At 35.4% G+C, this 27,916-nt stretch overlaps 1 protein-coding gene across 2 annotated transcripts in view; it reads right to left on the bottom strand.

The window, feature by feature from the left end:
• Nucleotides 1-7,437: 7,437 nt before the first annotated feature.
• Nucleotides 7,438-27,916, bottom strand: part of LOC149802646 (E3 ubiquitin-protein ligase MARCHF8-like) — a 65,863-nt gene continuing 45,384 nt past the window's right edge. For both annotated transcript variants that reach the window (XM_089951961.1, XM_089951962.1), the window contains exons 3-5: nucleotides 19,172-19,444; nucleotides 17,446-17,867; nucleotides 7,438-14,460 (exon numbers count right to left, since the gene is read on the bottom strand). In XM_089951961.1, coding sequence (XP_089808087.1) covers nucleotides 17,478-17,867; nucleotides 19,172-19,444 — 663 coding nt within the window. In that variant the 3' untranslated portion in view covers nucleotides 7,438-14,460; nucleotides 17,446-17,477. The remainder of the gene's footprint in view (nucleotides 14,461-17,445; nucleotides 17,868-19,171; nucleotides 19,445-27,916) is intronic.

The following is a 27,916-nucleotide window of genomic DNA, read 5'->3' as shown; positions in this document are numbered from 1 at the left end:
GCGCATTGGAGCTAAGGGAGGTAATTTTAGGCGCTACGATCAGTAACTCCGTTGCAACCGTGAAACCCCTTATGCTTACACTCTAAACTTAGCAGAGCGCAAAGCGCTAAATATCAACCACGTGTCAGGAATTGTCGGTCGTGTTCGAAGGGTTGTATTTTTTCCCCACAGAAGCTATACAGCTGCTGCTGCATTTAAAGGCAAAAGTAAATTACTCAGACTTAAAAACTTAAACTGAAAGACGTGTGCACCAGGTGGAACTCCGCTGTAGAGATGATTGAAAGGTTCCCTGATTTGCAGCCCACATTTTATGCAGCTTTTTTAGTTACTAAGGAAGTTAACGTGCAGCTTTTTTAGTTACTAAGGAAGTTAACTACGGAACTAAGAAGCAACGCTAACGACATCAGTTCACTCTCGGAGGAAGATGTTCCTCTTGCTGAAGACATTATGAATTGCCTGCTTCCGCTTTGAAAAATTACGAAAATTATGAGCTCGGAGAAGACACCTATGGTATCACTCATACTTCCATTCCAGGAAGAGGTCCTATCCGCTACCTTAGCTGCCCAGGAAAATGACTCTGATATTGTCAAAGAAAGGACTAACGCTATTTTTGATGAGTGGTCTACCAGATAAATATATTTGAAATAACTATAATAACGTTGACTTTTTAATCGATCTAAAGACACAAAGTTAAAGTCATAAACGGAATAAAAGTATCAATATAGTAATACATGTGCAATTTTATATAAATTAATTTAAATTAATTGCACTGTATTTTGTCTAGCGACGTTACCGATAGCGAGAAATAGTCACGACTCCACAATGAGCCTGGGACATCTTCTCAGCTACAGCTTCATGTAGGTCCGTCCCTGCCAGAAATCGTTGATACTTGTAAGTTATTGTATTTTGTTACCTTGTTGCTGTATCTCCTTGTCCTTTGGGATTAGTGAACCCAGAGACACTTAGTGTGAAAATGGAGTTCCAATTTGGGTACTGCTAGGGGGCGTAATAGGCGTTGCATGTTCTATTACCTTCCCAAAACAGATTTATTGAAACTGAATCTGCCTTTTTTGTTACTTTGCTTGTTTTCTGTTCTTCCAAAAGGGTTCCCTTTTTAATTTTTTTATTTATACCACGTGTGCATAATATGTCTATGCAATTCCCCTCCATCAGTTAAAATGTTCAATAACGAATAAAGCCATATTTAATGTGACATTTTATTAAAGTTTTTATTACATTCCTACTTTTACGCAAGAAAATATGAATGAAATCCTTGAAATGGGTCGGCCTAATGAAATTCTATTTATCTTATTTTTGCAGCAGATGAGGTTGAATCAGATGAACCAGTTCTCTTAAAGAGCCCTCATCTGCATGGTTTTGCGTCGATTTTGGGGAGACGTTATATTTGTCAGGGAGGACAAGCCGAATCCAGACATTTGCAGAGTGAAGCATGAGGCTGACTTGATAATTTGACTGCTTTCAGGTGTTTATAGACTTGTTTCAATTTTATGTTCATTTTGTAGGTTCATTTTAAGTCGCACAAGTTTACATCACTTAAGATGTATTTTTCAAGTAGGAAATGTTATAGTGATTGTTTTAATGTTTTGTTTTTATTAAGTGTTACTGTATTGCAATACGTATTGTATATAGGTCTGGTATATCGCTACACAGTTTTGGGCGTATCGTTGCACCCTTATAATAAATACATATTTTGTCTGTGATTTTAAAAAAAATATTTGTACAAATCATATATAGGGGGTACGAATAGGTGAAAAATAAAATTTATACCCACTTCTGGGGATTCAGAGCGTGTGTATTAGTTTGATCTCAGTCCCGTTCCGTTCTGTGCTTACTATCATCTATCATACAGCGGTCAATTGGAAAGGTGACTCCCTTATAGGAGTAGATATTGCAGTATGGTTTCCGAACTTTTATGTGGTACCAAATGTCCCGTGGAAAGGTAAAAATAAATAAATCACTCTTCTTTGTATGTTTATTGTTCTTGTTTTAAATTTCAGCTGGAAAAGTTTTTAAATTATTCAAGATATGCCATGCATGCATAGTGTTGTTGTTGTTTTGGATTTAACGCCATTTCGCCATGGCGGCCAGTATAACTGGTGGAGGAAGAACCCGGGAAAATCGCGGTAAGAACCACCAACCCACAGGAAGCTACTGGAAAACTTTTTCACATGGACACCTTTGCCGAGCCCGAGAGTCGAACCCACGCAGACAGAAGCGAGATGTCAGTGATCGGTAAGGGCGAGCGCTTTAGAACACTCGGCCACCACATGCAAAAAACTGTTCACGATTGACTCCAGGGTCTATGTGGTGGAGTGGATTGGTCGGTCGAGTCACAACGTAGGTAACACCAAGACATGTCATCACTGATGTCAAATCAAGGCTCTTTTTAGAATATTTATGCATGGAATGGATTTTAATACTTTCACTGACCCATGAGGCCATAGCGTAGAGGCCATAGGGTCAAAAGGTACTATGTAAGCAAATCAAGATGTCATGGGCATCAGACTGAAATTCTTTTGTAACTTCAGTAAGTTCCTTTGTGATGAAGGTTGGCTATACGTTTTTTAATTCTCAATACAACCCCAGCAGCTTCCCCTCACACCGAACAACCACCGCTGCGAACGTCGTACCAGGGCTAGAAAGATCAAGATGCATCTCGTCTCTTTTCAGCTGGTTAAGTTTATGTTTTTATCTTTCCTTTTAGTACAATTCTTAAATGACGCAAGACATGTTATGTATACTGCCCTTTTGACCAAAAAGCCCCGGAGTGCGGGTGAGGAGAGGGGTCATAAAATTGGACAGAACCAAACCATGACATGATAGTTGCCAAACGCCTTTGATAGTACTTTAGCATGGAATCAATTGTTATCGTTGATAGTACTTTAACATGGAATCAGTCGTTATCGTTGATAGTACTTGAGCATGGAATCAATTATCTTTGATAGTACTTGAGCATGGAATCAACTGTTATCTTTGATAGTACTTCAGTATGTGATCAATTGTTGTTTGATAGTACTTGAGCATGGAATCAATTGTTATCGTTGATAGTACCTGAGCATGGAATCAATTGTTATCGTTGATAGTACTTGAGTATGGGATCGATTATTATCTTTGATAATACTTGAGCATGGAATCAATTGTTATCGTTGATAGCACTTGAGCATGTTATCAATTGTTATCGTTGATAGTACTTGAGTATGGGATCGATTGTTATCTTTGATAGTACTCGAGCATGGAATCGATTGTTATCTTTGATAGTACTTGAGCATGGAATCAATTGTTATCGTTGATAGTACTTGAGCATGGAATCAATTGTTATCGTTGATAGTACTTGAGCATGGAGTCAATTGTTATCGTTGATAGTACTTCAGCATGGAATCAACTATCTTTGATAGTACTTGAGCATGGAATCAATTGTTATCGTTGATAGTACTTGAGCATGGAATCAATTGTTATCGTTGATAGTACTTCAGCATGGAATCAATTATCTTTGATAGTACTTGAGCATGGAATCAATTGTTATCGTTGATAGTACTTTAGCATGGAATCAATTATCTTTGATAGTACTTGAGCATGGAATCAATTGTTATCTTTGATAGTACTTGAGCATGGAATCAAGAGCATCTGGCCAATAAATCTGGATCAGAAGGATGATTGCTGTAAAAATTTCTTCCAATGTTCTGGACTGCACATGCCTTAAAAGAAAACTGTTGGAAGGTTTCTCAGATTTCTGAATCCTTTCCAGCATCCAATACTGAAAAGCATCCATGCTTCGCGTAGCCGAGTTGTCTAAGGAGCTCGCCTTTACTGGGCACTGGCATCTCACCTCTGTCCGCGTGGGTTCTTATCTCGGGATCGAAAAACGTGCGTATATGAGGAAGTTTGCCAGTAGCTTCCCATGGGTCGGGTGACTTCCTCCGCCAGATATACTGACCGTCACGTATTGTCTAGCACGTGCTGAAAAATGGCGTTAAACCCATAACGACCAACAATCCAAAGCCTCCATGCCAGTACGCTTATATCAAAGTTGCTAAAATTCCATTCAGCTGTTTTTGAGATCATGTGAATATTTTCCTTTTTTTAGCTCTGTGCGTTTTGTTTTTGTTGTTTGTAATGGCACATTTAAAATAATATTCGGAAAGGAAATGAAGCAATGGATGCTTTCTGACAAATTAAATTCACGGATTTAACCTTTGTTTATACACAAGTTATTAAAGCTGTTTGTTAAAAATCTTATTAGTAACCACAGTCGAATTTAGTAGTAGATGCACATCATTAGCAAAAGCTTAAAAGCCATTCACGCCATGATGGTTTATGTCCAATTTTGTTGACTGATTTAAGGAAAAAAAGCTCTTTAAAAAGATTGTCTATTTTTAGAAATGGCGATCGTATTAGAAGGCGAATGGTTATAATTTCAAAGCTCTTACTAACATAACGCTTTCTGGAAAATGTCGTCAAAATATGCCGTGACGTTTGCGAGATGTAGTTGTGTAAAGTGTCTGCTTATTTATTTAGTAATAACGGCCAAAGTTGACAATGAATTGGTACAATTTGTAAAAAAAATTTGTTTTTGAGAGTCATTTAAAGGTTTTTCCAAATTTAATGGTAGATTGACATAATTTGCATAAATTTAATAGTCCTCTTTATCGGGGTTCCTTCAGTCAAATTTGTTCAAAATCTTATTGTTGTTGTGGATTTAATGATATTTTTCAGCACATGATAAGCTATACATGGCGGCAAGTATATCTGGTGGAGTAAGAACTCGGAAAATCCAGGGACCAAACAACCAAAGGCCCACGGGAAGCTCCTAGTAAGCTTTCTCACACACCCACGTTGACCGAGCCAGAGACTATAAACCACGCTGACAGAGGCGATATGCAAGTGATCTGTAAAGACAAACGTCTTAGACCAATCGGTCACCCGGGACCCTTCAAATTATGTTAAGCACTTAGTGACACAATGCAAACGCTTCTTCTATATTCAGTAACGGCGGCTATGTTTGATGGTTGATGTACATCTTTGAACAAGTCTTAGACAATCGTGCCAGGATGCTTTGTTTCAAATTTGGTCAAATTCTGTTGAGCAATATTTGATTAAAAAAACACGTTATTTTTATGATCGGCGACCAACCTGCAGGACGAATCGGTATACATTTAACGACCTGAAAGGCCTGGATGCCAGAATGTTCTGTAAAATCACGTGCAAATTAGTAAAGCGTTTTTTTTTTTAGAATACATTACGATAGAGCTATACATAGCGGCCAGGGTATTTGGCAAAGGATGACTCCGGAAGAACCGTTAACTAACAGGAAGCTACTGTTAAAGGTCACCTGCCACCTATATTGTACAAACGTGTGATATTATTATAGTTATAAACAAAACGCATTGGTTATGTAAGCACACCATAAAAATGTTTAATTAGACTTAAAACTCCGTTTTATAAAATGAAAAAATGATTCGGCAATCTCCGTAAACAATCGGTAGTTTCCGCGTGCCAAAACCGGATATGACGTACATTTATCCCTTCTATTCAACCTAGCCGTTCAAGTGCTTAATTTCCCCACGTAAATGTCTATGTGATATAGCGTACGCTCGTGCTTTTGTACTGCAAATATGGTGCATCTGCACAAAGACGTTCTCAGTTTAAGTCTTCCTGTCAAATTATCAATAATCATTTATAAAACAAAAGTACGTAACAGATAATATTCTACATAATGCGTATAGATTTTGCAAAGGGTATTGTACAAGAGATATTATAACAAATATACTTAAGTTTAGGCTTCACGTTGTAACACAGCTGCATACAATACATACTAGATTATACATGAGAGAGAGAGAGAAGGGGGGAAGAATAATGTTGAGCATTTTGTCAGTATTTAGTTGCTGCAATATGAAGCTCTTACCAGTTAATTTTATTGTTTTTATTTTTCAAGGTGTCTTAGTGTTTGCGCGCGTAAATTGAAAGCTTGTCATTACTGGCCAATATCGTCAATCATATTTCCTCCATTATTCCGTACAAATTAGAAAGGAAACAATTTTGTGTTTAATTTGTGCCCCCCCCCCCCAGACACATACACACTCACGGTACAAAATAAATTGATAAACATAAACTTGTTTGAAAATAAAATGAAAGAAATTAATATTGCATTGTTATCATATATTCCTTCTGTTTTCATTATGCGAAAATTATTTTTTAAAAATATATGTCCACGAACTCCGTATTTGTAGCGGGTGCCGGCTTGCGTATGCATCCTTAATGTAGTGTGTGTATCGCTTATGTCGAAAAACAAAATGGCAAATGAGATGAAAGTATCACCCGACTGCTTGAAGGCACCTGCCATTTACGCATGACAAGTTACTTATTGCAAACTGACCCAGACTGTATTCTATCCAGGTTAACTGTAAGTCCGTGTCTCGCAAACAAACCACCAAAAACGAATCATTATTTTAAAATACATTCAATGTGAGTGCAAATGATAAAGTATTATTAAAGCAAGTTATTATTGTGTTTAATATTTGCCCTGCAAAACATGAATTATGATTACATATGGCAAACAAATAGAAGCCCGGGTGATAAACACAGCTGGCATGGAGCAATAAACTCATTGTTTGAACTTACCGACAGGATATCAAATACATAGGTTATTTTATTACAATGCAAACCAACCCCGGAAAATTCACTTTGGTATCTTTTAGTGTGCCAATTTTTTCTTCTGAAGTTGACCAACAAAAGGAAGTCAAATTTGGTTCCTTTGGATTCTTTAAGTGTGCCGATTTCTTTCATCTTTTTTTTTTTTATAAAGTCTGCCGACACAGGGAAGCCAGGATGTATTCTTTTTACCTGTATTAACAGGAATTTTCGAAATAAATTGAAACATGGAAGTTTTGAAAGCGACACAGTCTAGTGCGTCTTGCACGCATACCAATATAAGGCTGAACAGTAAATTAGTTTTCATTAGTTTCATCTAAAATATTCCCTATCCGTAGTTTATAGCGTTTTATTTTTCAACAACAAGAAGCATGTACTTCGTCTTGTAGAGATAAATGTACGTCATTTCCGGTTGCGTCCTCTATAGGTGGGAAATCGTAACTAAGGGGAAGTAACAGCGTTGTATACTTATATTTCGAGTAATTAAATTATTATTTCTTCTTTACCCTTGATAATTTTTTATTTATTTTTGTGCGAGTATAACTATTTTTAATCATGTAATGAAAATGCTGGAGGATGGCCGGTGACCTTTAAGCCTTCGCACATACCCACGTTGGTTGAACCACGTGGAAAGAGTCGAGTTCCAATCGATGTGTAAAAGCGAGCGTCTTTGAACTCTTGCCGCCCAGGTCCCCTGTGCAAATGTAGGGATGGGCTAATCAATTATGTGTTTATCAGTGAGAATTATTACAAGTAAATAATAAAAGATTCGACAAAACAGTTTATTTTATTAAAGAACTGAAACAACAAAGAGAATTTATATTTTTGCTTTTTATAGAGTTTATCAACTTTAGTATTATACAGTGGTCCTTCACTACAGAGCACCTCAATTTAGCACGATTTCTCATCTATCACATGTATGGTCACGCATTCTGTGCTGGAGATGAATGAGCGATTTCTCATCTATCACAGGTATGGTCACGCATTCTATGCTGGAGATGAATGCAATTTCGTTACTGAACCTACATCAGTATAACGTAACCTCACTAATAAAGCAAAACAAATATGTGACTTCCATGAACGGTATTTTGTGACCGACCACTGTATATTATGTTTTATTTGTATATAACATTAAATTTGAAACCAACCTAAACCTTAATTAGTCCTTAATTAAAAGGAATGTTTCATGATTTACACACATATTACTATGTTTACCTTGGATTGTATATATTGTTTTACAAATCAAGGTCTCAAAGGAGGAGTTCGGTTACTATAAATCAAATTTTTAAACATTCACCACAGATTAAAGTCGTATTTCAGGGTCAAAAACCCATATTTAACATTTGCTGAAAAATATACTTTACCAGCTTAAAAATTACAACTCCAAATATCCATACAGACAGACTTGAATTATTTAAGTAGGTGAATGAATTCAAAATTTCAGTCAGAAGTATGATTTGTAGCAGACTATCGCAAATGCTGAAAATCCTGTAAAAACGGGACATTTCTGCATGCCATTGTCGGCATTTGTCTGCAAGGCTTTGTTGTTGTGGGTTTAATGACATTTTTCAACAGACAATAAATAGTGTGTGTATACAGCGGCCAGTATGACTGGTGGAAGAAGAACCCGGGAAGACCCCGTACGAACCACCGACACTCGCGAAGCTACTGGCAAGCTTTGTCACATATCCATTTTGGCTGAGCCCGAGACTTGAGGTCCTGCAGTGCATTGTGGGTAAAACTGTACCATATTCTTCTTTAACTAAATCACCCTTTATATTAATGAAAAAACTTTGCAAAAGAGGACGTTATTACCAGTCGTACCCGAAAATCCTTGCAGAAAATGACCCACAATGACCGATTTGTACTGGATTTCCTAGAACACGTGTAGTATCGTCTGCAGTTAATCATACTTCTAAAGGAAACTGAAATCCATATGCTCACCCAAAATATTTGAGTTCTCATGCTGCTGAGGTCTAGTTTTCATTTTTAATTTGGTGAAGTATAATATTCTGATAAACGGAAAGATATATTCAACTGTTTGGATACAGTATTAGATATAGATAAATTCAAACTTGTGTAAAACTCTATTGTCATATAGGATTGGTTTATATACACAATCAAAACATTTTTCCAAAAAATTAAGATTTTTTTTTTTACATGCATCTGTTTAATAACTACCAAAACAAATAACCAACTATCCATTGGACGAATTTTTAAACAAGAACGCCTACACATAAAACATCTCCACTTATAAAACATTCTATTCACATTTTCTGGCTAATAATTTGGTAATTACAAGAAAACTTAATAAATTAAAACCTATATGTGGTACTTATAGGATGAATTTGATGGCAGACCACCAAATAACTGCAACATGTAACAAAACTGCCAGTGTGAAGTATGTTCCTTAATTTAGTCAGCAACACATTTTTAATCTTGAGTGTATCTATAGTTACGAAAAAAATCAAGATTTTTTTCTTCAAAGTATATATCAAAATTGTTAAAAAGCTTAGTTTACATGGCCTTGACCTTGTGTTCTGTATCTGGATTTAGTTTGCAATACAATCATAGTTCAGCTTCAATTAAAATATCTAACTGTGAAAAAGTTCCACAGCAGGTATAGAATATTACTGAACAATATTACATCACACTCCTCTTACCTTGACCTTCAAAAATGTACATGAATCTGGTATATAAATAATGTCTACTTAAGATGTGCATGACATGTATAGATCAAGTTTCATCAAAAAAGCCTTCAACAGTGGAGAAACTTACATTGCAGACAAAGAAGATATTTTGAATGGTTGTATTTCACCTTCTTGTGATCTTGATCATCGAGATATAAAATAATCATATTTGACAATACTGTGACCCTGACCTTGACCTTGAAGCAAAGGTATCCTATTTACTAGTACATGAAAGATTTTTTCTTTAACACTGTACAAACAAAATCCATACTCCACACTGCTACAAGTAAGTCTTTCAAGATGAGCACCTGATACTGACAGAGACTTTTGCATAAGGCACATTGTTTAATAACGCAACATATGTTTGGGTAGAGTTTAAATAAACTATCTCTAAGTTCAAAATTTAAAATGTAAACAATGATGGAATAATAATTTATCTTGCTGTGACTGCGACCTTGATTTAGGCACATGAATATGGTATGTAACAAACTGGTGGATACTGATGCAAACATTAGGTAAAGTTTTGTGAATGATTCAAAAGTTACAACACCCGCATGAAAATGATAACCAATAAATGGACTGATGAACAGTGATGTGACAGCGACCAGGCACAACTTTCCAAGACATTTAATTTCACTGTAGTAAGCATTTTCAGATGCAGACAAAAGAAAATAATCACAAGTGTTTAGCAGAACTAACTGCTGTATCCCCACCCACCCATATCTGACTAGTCAAGCTTTAACACAAAATATTAACATTGAAGCCAACACTATCACCAAAGAAAACTGTAACAATATTTCATTATGGTTACACAGGCAAATATAAAAACAAAATGTAATCTGTACACAAATTCTGAGACAAGGATAGATTCAAGATATTTGTGATATCTGGCCTGGTCCCATTAGTTGTATTATGCACAACATAACTGTAACAAATTTTTAAAAAAATTGGAATGGTAGCACATATAAAGGACAAAATTAATAAATGAAAGTTTTTTTTCCATCACAAGATAGATGACTATTAAATACCATATCTCTGTAATTATAGTAGAAGCAATGAAGCAAACCAATGTCATGGAATACGCATGAAAAATCAGTTAAATAAATAAATATTTAACTGCTGGAAGATGTATATTTACACAGCTAAAAGTATATATACATAGTTACAAATTATCACAGTCAAAAGTGGGGAGAACTATCACAATTTTGAATGTATATACAGTCTATACAAGCCAGGTCCAACTGCAAACAACACCGATTCAGATCCCAATGTATCAATAGATCAGCATTTATGTTGCTAATTCTACCAATCTGTCAAAAAAAACCTGCACAGACCCAGATCTGATGGCACATTATGCAATGGCAGATCTAGGTCTGTACAGCTGGATCTGACTAATAAGTGAGTACAGATGTCATATGTAATTGCAAGCATCAAATAACATTTAGTTTACATGCTAAATACAACACATATATAACAACTCTGAAGAGAGCAAATGTTATACGAAGCAACACACTCATTTACATCTGATTCTTATATAATCTATGTGATTTTTTTCTGGTCATAATTAAAATCTATTTTTTTATTATTATTTGTTGTTGCTATGAACTAATTTTGCCAGTCCCTCATTGTTCACCATAAAAGATTTCTGCTGAGTACAACACCACAACAAGTATATGTACAACACCACATTTTTTTTATGTAACATCAAAATGCACATGAACATCAATATGAAGGACCAAGTTCAATCAATCCACATTTAGACATTAAAAGTGCATGTCACAAATAAACATTAACAATCTGCAAATGTAGCAAAACATTTTCACACCACTAAAGAAAACAACTATCACAATACAGCTAGCTTGTCTCACAGTTAAAATTTATATCAACAAGTTTTTCCACATAGTTCTGATTTATGTGGATGATTTTTTAAGCATAAATTATTTTTTGTTGATGTGAGACATTCAAGTAGTTCAGAGAAGAATTCAAAAAGGTGCATTTTATGAGAGAGCAACTTTAATCACATAAAGGGTATCAAATCACATGGAATGGTGCTGATCACAAAACACAGAATCTTATATTTTGTAGTTTGCATTGAATGCACATACAAATATAAGTAAATAATAGAAAACATGACATTTTTAATAAGGTGAATAAGTGATTTGGGAAAAGAAACTAGGGGGAGGCAATGGCAGAGGTGCAAGTACAATAACCCTCTACTTCTACCATCCTGAAACATTGCATATTATTACTGCATATTAATAAGGTGTATAAATCATGGGGGAAAAAATCCTTCATTACTACTGTGTAAATCAAGGGAAACTAGATTTGTTTGTACAACTCTTAGTCCATATTGCAGACCAAAAAGTGTAAGTCCAGAAACTGAACATATTTAGAAAAATTTGAAAAACTGCTATCAAGGCATGACAATCTAGCCAGGTCATCTATGGCTGATTATAAATATAGATACAAACATGGGCACCAAACTTCATTTCATTTTAACTGTGATAACAAGGCTTTTGTCAAAATTGTCCAAGCCTAAAAAACTAAAAAACTTGTAAATGATTGAAAAACTGCTGCAATGACTTGGAAATTTAATTAGGTCATTAATTAGGTCATCTACACATACATATGAATATGGAGTTTTATCATGAAAACTCCATTTTGTGTCACTTACATGTCTGTGTGACTCTCTGCTAAGGATAAGTAGCTATATCAATTTCAAGATGACTACCATAGGTACCGGGGGTAGTGATGCTTGAGGTCTGATTGGCAACAATTTCATTTAGGATTGACTAAATATTTTATAAGTCTTTCAGTAAAAGCCCTGCATCACTACAACAATCTATTCAGAAGAAGAAACTGTAACATGATTTTCAAGACAGATGCTAAGGTTACTATTTTCATTTAGGACCAAGCATGTATCATAGAGAATATTTTTTGTGTAAACCACATTTTGATAAGACACCATCCATTCAGCAATAAAGATTTTCCCAATGGTCACCATAGCAATGGTTGTCTGAAGTGCACCATTTCTATTAGGACCAGACATCATAAAAAGTCTTTTACTCAAAAACCCATTTCAATACATTCTGGAGTAATTAGAAGATTTTCAAGATGGCCACAGTGATGGTCATAATGGATTTCATATACAGACTATACAGTTAACACCAAAAAGGGTCATGACTCTACGAAAAATTGTTCAAGCATGAAAAAACATCATATGCACTTGTTTACCTCATGCTAGTAACATCTTCCAAGTTTCAACACAATCCATGGAAAGATGCAAAAATAGCACACATAAAAAGTTCAGTATATATATATATATATATATATATATATATATATATATATATATATGTGTGTGTGTGTGTGTGTGTGTGTGTGTAACAGATGGATGGACAAGCCTAACACTATATGCCCCGCATATTTATGGCAGGGAATACAAAAAAGCATCTAAAATACCTTGAAATCGCTCTGCCAAGATAAAACTCATTTTTCATACCCTTATATTTTCTGAACAACATTTATCAATAGTCATACAATTTTGTTTACCTTTTTTTTTATAGAGTTCTTTTATAATAGATGATCATTTCTCTATTACCATGCAACGTGAGTCTGTGCCATCATACTTTTTATGGAACTACTGGACAAAGACGTAAAAATCAAATGTATGAAAAATGCAACCATTTTGGAAAAATGACGACAGTCTAGGAGGTAAACCATTCTGATATTCATCTCCAGCATTTGGACAACTTACTTTATTTACATCAGCTGGTAAGAAAATGCCTTAAACATTCCAGTTTTATTTGTGTAATGACATTTTGTAAAAGATGCCAATTTTGCAAATAAATAACATGTGGTCGACAACCGCCATTAATGAGTTTCCTGTTCTCTCATGGTAAATGATGTAATCATATCCAGGGACCCAAACAAGTAATAAAATGAACATGTCACTACTAATAAAATGAACATGTCACTACTTATGGTTGGGATTTCTTTATGCCAAATTACATTTAACGTAGCGATTGGGTGAAAGAATACTTTCTCTCTTTGTATCTCAGTCTCTTCCTCCCTTTCACCTAAACACATTTTTTTCACTTTAAAATGATAATTTAGTTGGTCATAATACCATTTTGACATTATATTTGATTGTGTTTGTTTTGGATTTCTTTTACTCTGTACTGTGTTGGCACAGTGATCTGCAAAACAGTTTCTGTTACAGATGTATATTACAATAAGTAAAATTTGGGGGGACATGGCAGTAGTCCATCAAGAAATAATGGAGAATTGTGGAGTGGATAATTAATTTTTTCCTGTATAAAATGTTAATAACTAGGTATATGCTATACATACAAATAAATTCCATATGAAATGATGGATAAAATATGATTCTCTTGCATGCTCCCCATGCTATCCAAGTTTTCTGGGGATATCACTATTCTTCAAAAATACAATCTACACTTGTGGTAAAGCCTCTGTGTAACAGACAGCTACCCATAAAGAACGTTTAATATATCTAAATACCTACACTATACACTGTATAGGACATTTGTTCACCAACCACAACATTTTGAAGTTCCTTGTGTATTTTATTTACAGATTCCACTGTAAAATGGTTAACTGCAAAGTGATGCTCCTCAAAAACAAATGTATGGATCTTTATGAGCAGATGTCCTTTATATCCACAAGACTACCTCCATTAACCAAATATTTCCGGGACAAAACAAATGCTTTTAATGATTGAGTAGACACAGAAGCTATACAAATACGAGAGGTGTACTGTCAATTCAAACAAGAGTAAACACCTTAAACTTGCCCTTTGTGGAATGGTTAAAATTTTTACAAATATAGATGGGCCCATAAATAATGTCCACTATGAACAGGTATCCTTAATATAGGTGTCTGCTAGGACAGGTGTTACTGTACACTGTTTAGAATCAATAAAATTTTGGATAATCAAATTTGTACTGTATGCTGTATGTGAGGAAAGGTAAGTTTGCAGAAAAGACATTTGGGAGCAAATGCCATACTCCGAATACTGAACACACATATGTACCGGTGTATCAAGCCATTGTCTTTGACTGGCTGGCAGGATATTAGTCTGAAACAGAAAGAAAAAAAGATCACCACATATACTTGCTTATAATGCGCCAGCAGATCTGGGGCTGTGCAGTTTGTTAGAACAAACAGCATATATACAGATTTTCTGGTGCATTATGCTATGACAGATCTATATCTTTGTTGTTTGAAGTTGGACTTGGCTTATAAGTGAGTATATATGTAACTATAAATTAAAACATTATATTGTTATTAAATTATAGTGAATCTTTGATTTTAGCATATTAGCAACTTAAAATGTCAGCAAATTCCCAACAGCATAAGTATTAAAGTTTTGGTTGTAGTTTTGCTATACTGGACACAATTAAATGTGATACATGTATAATATGCCTGTGTGCTATTCAATGTCAACACATATGAAATGAAGTATGGTTGTTTAATTCCAGCACAAGGAATGATCAAATTGCATGTAACGGTGAAGAAAGTTAAATAACCAGAATTTCTTCTAGTACCTCAAACACTTGCATGCAAGTAAAACGGCATAGACCAAATATGCCTGTAGATCTGGGTTTATGCAGTTTGTTATGCGTAATCAACATAAACCTTGATCTGCCAATCCAATACGAGACAGTAGATCAGGACTATCTTGTTTGCAGTTGGATATGAATTATAAGCAAATATGTATAGTAATGTCTGCAGGTCCGTCTGTTCAATTACATGTGGAATTCAGTCACACTTGTTGTGCAGCTACAGTTAACAATGAGTAAATATTTATGTACAGCAAGCTGTTTTAACACAAGTTTAGTATTTACAATTAATACAACTGGGGATATGACAGTACTGGCATGGAGATCAAGGCTCTCCTTGGTATACATTCATTGACAAATTTGTGTGCCTTGTGAACGATAGCGAAGAAAACCATAAAACAGTTGTGTTCTATATTGTTTACCACTAAAAGAAAGTACCCCCTTGTATGCCAATGTAGAAAGGGAAAGGGCATACCAAAAGAAATTGGATGGCATTGTCCCTGTATATAGAAGGTTCATTTTAAAGAACTGAATCATTTTCGTTCAATTTGTACTTTCATTGAGTTAGATCTAGATAGGTGAAGAAGCTGCAGACAGTCCTGGATAAGAGTCTCTCGAAGGCATTGGACAATTTTTTTTCTCCCAGGAATCCATAACAAAGATCATTTCTTCCTTTTAACTGCAGGGTGCTGAAATCATCTCTGTTATTCTCGAGTGATGCGAAGATTTTGAAAATGGCTGCTGTGATGGCCATATTGGATGTAATACTGGCTCCTTTTAATTTAGGACAAACCAGACATTATAAAGTCTTTTGGCAAAATCCCCATTTCAATATGGCCATCCATTCTGGAACAGTAGCTATGATATTTTCAAGAAGGCTGTCATGGTAGCCATACTGGATTTAAGACTGTCACCATTTTCATTTAAGACCAACTATATATCATCAAAAGTCTTTAGGTGAAAAGCCGTATGTCAGTATGGACATCCAATGAGATGTAAAAGTAAGAAGAGTCTCAAGATATTGGATGACATATAGGTATTGTTTTGACTTGATACAAACTACACACCATAAGAATTCTTCTGATGAAAGTTGATGTCGATATGACTTTCCAATTAGGAAGATTCATTATAAGATTTTCGAGACGAGTACCACAGCAGAAATGTGGGACATCAAATCAGCACCATTTCCATTACTGACCAGACATGATACAAAATATTAATATGAAAACCACACATCAAAATGGCTTCCTGGTTAGCTTAAGTACTAGTAACAATATTTTCAAGATGGCCACCATGGAGACCATACTGGCTGTCATATGGACACCATTTTCATTTAGGTCCAAACGAACTTCATAAGAAATCTTTCGGTGAAAACTCCATGAAGATATATCCATCCATTCAGAAGGATTAGTTTAGAAGCAGTATGACAACAAAAACAAACTCGTGTCAATGGATGGACAAACAAGCCATACAATAAGCTCATCTGACCAGTACACCTAATAAAACAAACATACTCAAGTCATATCAGGACTATAGTAATTTAGGCACAAGAAGATATCATAATTAGACTTCTCTTGAAAACAACCCGTCGATATGACTTTCATTCGAGTAGCACTGACAAGATTTTCAAGATAGTGGTGATCATACTGGATGTCAGATTGGCATCATTTTCATTTAGGATCAACTAGACTTCAACTAGATAGCATAAGAAGTCTTCTTTTCAAAAGCTGATATGACTTTCAATCTGGTGATAGCAATACAATAATTAGATACCATAAGAAATCTTCCAGTGAAAACCTCAAAATGAAATGACTATCCATTCAGGATATCAGATCAGCAAGATTTTCATTCATAACTGATAAGGAACCAAAAGAAGTTATTTAGTGAAAACCCCATGTTGACAAGACCATCCATTCAAGAGGAGAACATGAGATTTTCATGATGGATGCTCTTCCAGTCACACTAGCTGCACTTTTTTGTTCAGAAGCAACTAGACCTTTGAAAGAATAAGTGTGTAAAATTTCAAGGCAATCCTTCAAGTAGTTTAGGAGGAGTTGCAAAAAAAACTTGTGCCAATGGACAGATGATGGACAACAGTCCATTGCATCAACTCATCTGGCCTATGACCAGTAGAGTTATAAATAAATAACCTATTCATATACCTTGAACTTGCATTGCATATATAACCCTATTAGTGGCATAAGACATTCTCTACTTATGGACTAAGTGTCACTAAAATATCTTTAAAAATTGATCGCCTGAACACAAAAGGAGTACATAGCTTAGACCATTAAAATGGGCTAAAGGTTGTGCAAGTGATAACTAAAACACTGTACCCCATAATCATTCTGTATACAGTGCACAGTTTCTGATTACTATCTACAACAGCTTCAAAGTTAAAGTTTTGACATTTCTACAGACAGGCTGATTCCATATACATATACTTCTCTACAATCTGACTGTTACATGATGAGTAATGTACAGCAGAAGAAAAAACTTACCCATCAATCAAAACCAACAAAATCATTGGTCATCAGATAATATCCATGTCATCAATAACAGCAATATTTGTTATTCCTCCATCCATCTGTGACTTCTTCATCTGTACTGAAACACTGGCTCTCTCAACATCAGAAATTGAGTCAATTAAAATTATCTTGTTGTATGTTTGCCATTTTTTACATAGGGTGAAATACATTTTGCACTGAACATACATAAAAGCCACACCGCCTGTGAAACCAATAGCAACAACAATAAGCTTTGTCCAAAATGGCCATTCAAGTGCTCCTTCTTCTACTTCTTCCTTCGTTCTGTCTATCAGTACATAAAGGGACCATACAACACATGTTATAGCTATGATATGGAATGTAACAGAGCACACCACCTTACGCCTCTCTGCTGTGGTCATTTCAAGGCATTCCCACTGAAATTAATGAAAAATGAAAGACTGTATTCATTTTGAACTTTAAAAGTTGGGTTTATTTTAAGGATAGAGGGGTCTATATTTAACTTTTAGCTTTGAGTTGTTTTAGATTTTTGAATGTTATCTTTGATGCATTGACTTGTATTCGATTTTAGAATTTCTGGATGGTTAAAAAGAGGATAGCTGTATTGTAACTAAGTCCCTACATGACAACCAAGTTTGTCAAACAGAGGTCTCCACTAAAGGGGGCAAGTGTTCCCAGATGTGTCTGTTCAAACTACACATGCATGGTATTTTATGGTAACGACTGTCAACATAATACAAAGACCCACTGAGCTAACATTTCTAATTATACATATCCACAGGTTAATTTCACTTAAAAAAGGTATACTGTGTGTATTAAAACTTGTGAGTCCAAATGATGAAATAAAAACCTGAAAATAGAATCCACCTATATCTTGTCAATTTACTTTCACCCAAATTAAGTGTAGAAGTCTATGTTTGAAACATATCAAAATACATGTACAGTCCAAGCTGCCTTAAAGATCACCTGTACTAAGCAATCAACAGCCTTCAACAGCAACATTCTGTAGATCTCTACAAGTTAAATTTAAAAATAAACCTACAATATGCAGGCACCTGTCTTAAGAAACCATTTTTAAATCTAACTGGTGGTGATTGATCAATACAAGTCTGACCTGCCTTTGATGTATAAGCACTTGTTATATCTAACATGATGTAATATGGGCAAAAATTACAAGTCCATACCCAAAGGTTATTAAAAACCTGCTCTTGTTCAGATTAAAACAAAAATTCTGACATCTGATTGGTCAGTAATTTAAGATTGGTTAATCACATTTTAACCTTGAAATTGAAGTCTGAGTTTTTGAATGAGAATAATTTTAAACAGGTAAATCTCAAGATCTAAACATGTAGTCTCTAAACTATTTGTGTAAAAAAACTCAGGCTCAAGCCTAAGTCTGAAAATGTTAACATTCTGTAACTGAGTAGGATGAGACATGATTCTTGAAATTTTCAAAATTTTCTGTACTTCTATTCATCACCAGCAAGCAGAACATCTAAGATGTGCTGATACAATAAATACCATCTCTGATTCTGGGCTCTAACTTTATATTTGAATTATCTGCTCAAAAAGCTTCAAGAACAGGAGACCAGACCAGACCAATACAATTAAAAGCATCAGACTCAAGATGTAAGAGTAATATTTCCTACTGAGTGACTCAGAGCCTTTAAAATTTAGCAAGACTAACTGCATAGAAAATACAAACTAAATTTAAATTTACCTCACTGAACGGTTTGGTCTTTTTGGTCATGTGATACTCAAAATTGCAGAGTTCACATGCTGTTTTATTAGAGCTCTTGATCCATTTCTGCAGGCATGCTTGGTGAATAAAGCGTAGACTTCCATCACACGCACAAGGGGCAATAAGAGGGGATTCGGCTCGGATTTCACATGTTTCACACTGACATATTCGACAAGCTTCCACTGATGTGGACATCTGTGATTCACATCGTTCTACTGTCCTTGGTGTTGTGGAGTCTGGATGCAGTGTCTCCTGAAAAAGATATGAGATACTATAGTCAAATATTAAATTGAATTACTTTTGCTTTTGCACTGTACAAAATAATTATAACTATTTTTTTTCTCATCCAGAATACTGTTACAGTTATAGAATATTTGTGGAAATTTTTTTATTGTATATATCCCAATCTTCAGAGGTAGTTATTGCAGCATTGTCTTACTATACTGCTGCATGATGAAAGCCGTAGAATATACAGCCTTACAAGTGAAAACACCTATTAATGAAGTACATTATGCATATAACCTTATTATAAGGACACTTACAAGTGAAAACACCACTTAATGAAGTACATTTATGCATATAACTTTACAATAAGTACACTTATAAGTGAAAACACCTATTAATGAAGTACATTATGCATATAACTTTACAATAAGTGAAAACACCTCTTAATCAAGTACATTTATGCATATAACTTTACAATAATGACACTTATAAGTGAAAACACCTCTTAATGAAGTACATTATGCATACAATCTTACTAAAAAGGACATAATACAATGGGATCCATGCCATACCATCCTTATAACAGGAAACAGGTTACAAAGAATGGTGCTTAGTGAGCGAGTACAAAGCACACGTAACAATGGTAATGAGTCTTCCAAGATATAAACCTAATGTTATTTGTGCAACATTTGCATTTAAGACCAGGAGAACGAAAGTTCTGATGAAATAAAATGTATTATTTCAGGCAAGAAAGTCATTCATTATTCTCATTAATTCAAGGAAAGGAATTAACTGCATTACTCAAAGTATGTGTGTGTGATTTGGATTTTTAACGTAGCTTTAACAATTTTTCAGTCATATCGCTAGGATGCCTGCAGTGTGACAGTTTATAGTGATGTCTAGCATTGGGGAATCATGCCGCAGACGTGTATGATGTCCCACCCAGTCACATTATCCTGACACCAGTCCTAACACTAACCTCTTAATGCTGAGTGCCAAGTGAAGCAGCTGTTAGTACCGTATCTGTAAGTCTTTGGTATGACTTGGCCAGGGATTGAACCCACAACCTCCCACATCCGAGGCAGACACTCTAACCACTAGGCCACTGGAGCAGTTTTACTCATAAAGTATATCATCACTTATAAGTTATTTTACAGAGACAAAATGACCCTGGAACCAGTCAAGAATTCATAAAACTATTCAAGAATGAAACCAGTCTCAAAACCATAAATTAATATTTAGAAATCACAGGATCAAAAAATTGTGGAACTTAACTTTAAGCATTATTTTGAAGTACAATAAAAATTATATTACAAAAATGTATCCAGTGATACTGATTTACTACAAAATAGAGAAAAAAATGAAACTCTAAAAGTTATAATATTTTTAGACCATACTTTCAACAGGGCTAAGAAAAACCCTTAAAGTTTTCAAGAATATTTCCAAACAGCATATAGCACTAACTAATATAACTACTTGTTTGTGACTACAAGTAGATTTTTAATACATTTTATTCATAATTCTCAAGTTTCAAGGAAGCTGTAAAAATCTTAAGTCAATTCTGACACACTGTGCAAAGCCCCATCTCTATAAATTGACTGAATACAAAAAGGGATTTCTGAAAGCAGAAATGATCAACAATTTGTCAAAATTAATATTTGTCAATTCTCTAATGGGTTGAAATTAAGCTGGAACATCCTTTTTTTTCAAATTTGAACTTCAGTTATCACTAGTCACATATTTTTGCCACCTGGTGCTGTATGCAATACTAGATCTCATTATATATATATATATATATATATATATATATATATATATATATATTTTTTTTTCCATCTCACTAACATACTTATTATTTGTATATTTTACATGTATTATGTTTGTGAGGGGTGGGGTGGTAAAAACCATTTGTTCAGCTCATTACTGACTATACATGGCGGCCATTATATCTGGTGGAGAAATAATCAAGCAAGACCCCTAGAATGATCCAAGGACCCACAGGAAGCTACTGGCAACCTTTCTTACAATGGCAGAGACTGTACAGAGGGAGTTGAGATATGTCTGTGATTTATCTATCTAGGCAAGTGCCTAAGGCCATTCTGCCACCAAGGTCTCCACTGCATTATGTAATATGGGCCAATGGTTCAGATCACCTCAACAAAAACTTTATTATTATATAATGTAAGGTACCAGTTGTATACATGTGCAATGTGCTCTCAACTGTGCAGTGGGAAGAAATTCTGCCCCCTCCCCCTGCAATCAACTAATAAAAAACCCAGGTTTTATCAGTATGGACTCAGTATAATGTGTCAGCAGATCAGAGTCTATCCTGTATGTCTGAAATTATAATTAAGTGAACAGAGCAAACCCAGACCTGCCACCATTTTACATGTATATGAGCTATATAAAACAAAACATTATGGAAGTTTTTAAAAATTATGTTTACAAATATAAAGAACTAGGTAAAAGTAACATCTGAGAACTACTATACCTTGCCCGAAATAATCCAAATTGCCTTTAAAGGCAGAATTTTCATAACTGCCACTTTCTGACCAGTAATACCACTGCCTCTTCCTCCTTAGCCATCCAGGTCAAATAAATGGGTAGTGTTGCCAATAATTTACTGCCCCAGGCAATTAACATCACAAGCCACAAGGTCAATAGTCCTAATTTGAACCCATTTTGAGTAATGTACATGCCATACCTGTATAAATCTCAATCCATTATTAATTACAGCTCCTCTATTAGTATTATTTTGCTGAATGGATAAATGAATGGTTGTTGTTGTTGTAGGGTTTAATGCCATTTTTCAGCACACGATAGGCTATACATGGCGGCCAGTATTAATGGTGGAGGAAGAACCTGGGAAACCTCCCCGAAAGAACCACCAACCCATGAGTAGCTACTGGCAAGCTTTCTCACTTACCCACATTGCTGAATAAATGAATGTAGGAAAGGAATTGAAGGGTAGATGAATAAATGGAACACAAAAGATTAAGTAGTATGATTTATCAAAACTTAAAAACAACAACAACAACAATAATAATAACAACAGTAATAATTATCAATTTTATAGTGCGGGTTTTCATTTTGTAACAACTGCTTGGGTGGCCTAGTGGTTAGAGTGTCCACCTCTGATGTGGGAGGTTGTGGGTTCGATCCATGGGTGAGTCATACCAAAGACTTCTAAAGATGGTACTAACAACTGCCTCACTTGGCGCTCAGCATTAAGAGGTTAGTGTTAGGACTGGTCAGCCTGGTGTCAGGATAATGTGACTGAGTGGGACATCACGCTACATGTCTGCAGCATGATGCCTCAGTATTAGACATCACTATAAACTTCAGACATCATAGCGATATGACTGAAAAATTGTTAAATGAAGTTAAAATTCCAAATCACATATACACACAAACACGCACACTCTTTCATTATGTAACAAGTTACCACCATTACATCTAACAAAGTCAGCTGAGTATATGTTTGTAACCTTTCTAACAGGGTATATGATTGTCTCTGGGGTTGGCCTGGCTACAACCACTGGATTATGAGTCCAAAGCTCAACCAAATGAGCTACTGTTGCTTACTGACTGGTACTCAAAACAGTAGTCAGCGCTGAGGTTCAAACTTGGGACCCTCTGGCTATGATCAGGATGCTCTACGGACAGGGCAATCCCATTACTCATTACTCAAGTGTTTAAGTCTAATTTCTGACCAACAAGTATTGGTATCTTTATCGATATGTGTAATCTGCCCTTTGGATGAACACAATCTATTGCGACAAATTTCATACCATTTGGATTGGACAGAATCAACAAAGTTGCTTCAGCCAACACTTTAGTTTCATCTCTAGATGACGACATGTTGTTACTAAATATCAAAATCTTCAGCATTCTATTTCCACTCCAAGTACTGACGCTGTCTCCACCGACTCAAATTTTAAATGAATTATCAATAACATTTATCCTTTGTTATCACAGTAAGAAAAAAATAAAGGAAAATTAAAAGAAATGTTTGTCATAAATAACATTATTGTAGGCAAATTAAATTTACCAAAGATCATTGATTTTAGCATATTATGCACCAAAAGTTTTATGCCTTCTAAAAACGGAGTGATACATGTACAAACCTGGATGTAACACTATGTAAACAATCCAAATGAAGCAGGAAATGAAGAACTTGCTGCCAAAACTGATGGATTTTCAAATAAATTAGTGACAAAGCACCGTTCTTAATATTTTTGACAGTATAGGTCTGTGCTATTCATATGCTTGTCTGACATGCATAAAACCTGAGTGTAATCAACTATCTCATAGCTCATTTTTATTTCCTTTTGTCTCCAGTAGCTACTGTATACATAATCATGCAGAAAACAAATTCACACCAAAGAAGATCTTGGCCCATCTTAACTAAAGATATTCATTTGAATTTTTGATACTTTGAAATTTGTTATTTAAATGTTTACATGGCACTATTTAACCAGTAATGACTGGACATATTATGAAATCAGATACTTACCTACCTACACACCCAAACATCCACCCACCTACCATGACCATGAAAAAAGACATGGTTTTGGTTCTATGTTGCTTAACACCATTTTTTCAGCACATAATAGGTTATATATAGCGGCCAGTGTATTTTTTGGAGGAAGAACTTGGGAAGACCCCATGGAAGAACCATCATCCCAAGGAAACTTACTGGCAAGCTTTCTCATATACCCATGCTGGTTAAGCCAAGTCTCAAACTCACACAGAGGTGACATGTGCGAGTGATCTCTAAAGGCCAGAGCCTTAGACCACTTGGCCACCCTGGACCCCTGCTAGAGCCTTAGACCACTCGGCCACCCTGGACCCTTGCATACAGAACATAAAAGAATACAGAAAGGGACATAATAAGCGAACAAGAATCACTGTTCAACCCATGAAGCCAGATTTTACTGTGAGAAAGAAGCTTTGAGGAAATTTGGAGTGACAGGTGGCAATACCTTGATCGTGCATTGATAATTACCTTGATTAACACTACATGTTAGGCTTCCTATGAAAAGCTTAGAGTCCACACTTACACATCTAATTCCTATACTAATTTCCATATACAATACACATTTAACCTACTGAGGGTAACATTTAATAATAATAATAATAACAACAATAATAATAAACATTATAATAAAAAGAAGAAGAAGAAAAATGATGACTTTATGTAAAGAGGGTAACACAATTAGCTAAGCATTAATTTACCTCGAGGCCTCATACAAAGGAATTTATTTATTTTAGCTGCATCTCTAAAGCCACTCAATATATTGGGTTTGGAAGAAGGAAATAGAGTGGGCATTTCTAATCTCAACTGGAATACTTTTCCAGAGAAAAGTTCCAGAGTACTGGAAAACTTTTTTAAAAATAATTCCTTATTTGGTCTGGGAATTTTATGTTTGGTAGACATGGATCACAGGTGGGGAGTATTGCCAGGTAGCCTATACTGGAATAGTGACTGTAAATATTCAGGAGTACCTTTATTGGATATCCTGTACATTAATTTGGGTTTTCTCAAATGGATTAGGTCTTTAATAGGTAATATTTTTAACTTATCAGTTAAATTTTCCTTGCTTTCTTTCTGGATTTATATTAGCCCAAATGCTCTTTTTTGAAGCTGTGCCAGCTTAGCTATGTTTTTATCATTTGAATTACCCCATGCTGTATTACAGTAGTCTAAATAGGATTGTATGTAACTGTATAAATAGTTTTCTGTGCCTTTCTGGGAGAAAATGTCTTATTCTACTGAGAAGCCATAAACTTGAATTTACTTTTTTTTTACTGATATGTTTTGATATGTTCAGTCCATGACAGATTATTATCTACCAAAACACCAAGCAGTCTATCATGACAGACCATTTGCAAATTTTTATCCTTCCATGTCATAGTTCATCAATATCAAGATTTGTTCTTTTTTGCCATGTTGAAATAAGTAATATTTTAGTTTTACCAGTATTTAACTGTGCACCAGTTGTCCAGTTTGTTAAGCGCATTCTGTAAAGAAATTCTGAGTTCATGCTTTGTGTTTTGGATGTCTGACAATGTTGCATCATCTGCATAGAGATCCATAGATGATACTGAATCCCTTAGTAAAAGTGGAAGGTCATTAGTAAATAAAATAATAGTAATAGACCTAGAATTGAGCCTTGTGGTACTCCATATTTAACTGTTCCTGGTTCAGACAGAACATTTATATAAACGTATTGTGATCTCTCACTTAAGTATGAAGTAGTTGTTCTTGTTGTTGTGGGGTTTAATGCCATTTTTCAGCACAAGATAGGCTACACATGGTGGCCAGTATTAATGGTGGAGGAAGAACCCGGGAAAACCCCAGAAAGAACCACCGACCCACGAGAAGATACTGGCAAGCTTTCTCACATACCCACATCAGCTGAACCCGAGACTCAAATCCACGCAGACAGAGGTGGGATGGCAGTGATCCGTAACGGTGAGCGCTTTAGACCACTTGGCCACTCAGGACCCCTAAGTACAGTGTATGAAGTAAACCATCTAATTGTGCTTTCATCACATTGGTATATTTTCAGTTTATTTAAAAGGATTTCATGATCCACCATGTCAAAAACTTTCCTGAAATCTACAAATACAGATCCTATTATTCTACCTTGGTCAAGTGCTTGAAGTCGTTTATCAGTTAGGGAGATCAAGGCAGCCTCACATGAATCCACAGTTTCTATCTAAAGCCTGATTGGTTAGGGTGTAATAGCAAGTGTTTGGTTAAATATGACATGAATGAGTCATGGGCATGTTTTTCAATCAATATTGACAAGTTTGGTAGTACTGAGATTGGTTGGTACTTATCAGCATCATCCTAATAGAACCAGATTTGTGAATAGGTCAGTTACTTTTGCAGTTTCCCATATTTTGGGGACAGATGAGGTTGCAATACATGTACTTAAATTGATTATGAATGTTATACTATCTAAAATAAGAGGCAGAAGATTTAATGAGTTGTGGACCAATCTGATCCGATTTAATGAGTCGTGGACCAATCTGATACAATATACAGTCATTATGGTCAAATATTTCACTTTCTGAAATCTTCTGGTTCATCCAAATGGGAGGGACAGATTCTCATCAATTATCAGGGTTATTTTCCACCCGGAATAGTACAATACAATGGCTTGAACCTTATGGACTTTAATTTTCATAAAAGACAAGTCCCCTACAATATGGGACCAATAAGCTCTCTAATGGAAAAGAGATGCTTGTATTCTTCCTTCTCACTTTAGAGGCTGCCAAACAAAAATATAAAGCCCTAACTGGACACAAAAGTCTAGCTTGATCATCCCCAACATGGATGCAGCTGAGAATGGGGATCTCAATTGAAAGTGGAATAACCAAATGGAAGCTGGGTCTTTCCTAATAAACCTGGTTCACAGGGAGAAAATGACTCATAATTTACTCTGAAACTGATCCAGTTTTGCTCTATGGATAAAACATGGAGCTTGCTCTTTGTCTCCAAGATACCAAGGTAAGCAAGAAAACTGTCAAGGCTAAGATTCTTGAAGGAAGCTTCACCCACTGGTTCACAGGGGTTTTATTAAGAAACCGTAATACACAAGACTCCATTTAGGCATTAGAGAATGAGACACTGGTCTTTTCAGCTCAAAATACCTGATCAGGTCTGCATGCAAATCAAACCCAATGGCTGGGCCTTTTGAAATTTTTGAGTGTTGGTAAGGACTGCTCGATAGCCCGTACTAGTACAAAGAGTAGTGTTTCTCTTTGAAAAGGATGAGAAGAAAACAGATACTGTACTCATAGAGCAATGATTCTCAAACTGTGTGCTGCGGCACACTAGTGTGCCGCGAGAGATTTGCAGGTGTGCCATGGGAGTTTTGAAAAATATTTAAAATTGCTAGCATTTTGAAACCTTGAACATATCAAAAAATTAAATGGTAAATCAACGTCGCAAAAGTTAAAAAAGTAACATGAATAGTGCAATCAGTTCAAAAGCAATCAAAGTAATTCTGCCATTTGTGTCTTCGTGGTTTTGTGAGTTTGGATTTTCAGCACTCACTGAAATCAAATAAAAAGAGAGAGAGACTTCTTAAAATCGACGATGAAATGCACGCTTGTTTGTTGACTTTGGAGCCTCGCTTCAATCTGATTTGCTCTCGAAAGCCTGCACATCCTTCACATTAAATGTAAAATTAAATATACACTGTATGTGTAAAAATAAATAAGTTCTTCACCACACAAATTGTTAAATCTTTTCAGGTGTGCCATGAAATTTTTGGATCTTTTTGGTGCGCTGCAAGAAAAAAAGTTTGAGAAACACTGTCATAGAGGGACTGTTAGGACTGACATGTTTTTCTACTATGCCAATCATAAAAGATTTAGCATCATACACCTTAAATGTCAATCTTCTCCTGGGCTGAATGATGCACTTGGCAACTTTGAAACAAAAAATTACTTTGCAGAGAGATCATTCGGAATGAACAAAGT

The sequence above is a fragment of the Sinohyriopsis cumingii genome, chromosome 3 (genome assembly GCF_028554795.1).
Source record: "Sinohyriopsis cumingii isolate HCF-2022 chromosome 3, ASM2855479v2, whole genome shotgun sequence".
NCBI lineage: Eukaryota > Metazoa > Mollusca > Bivalvia > Unionida > Unionidae > Sinohyriopsis > Sinohyriopsis cumingii.
This window is presented reverse-complemented; position numbering and strand designations above follow the sequence as displayed.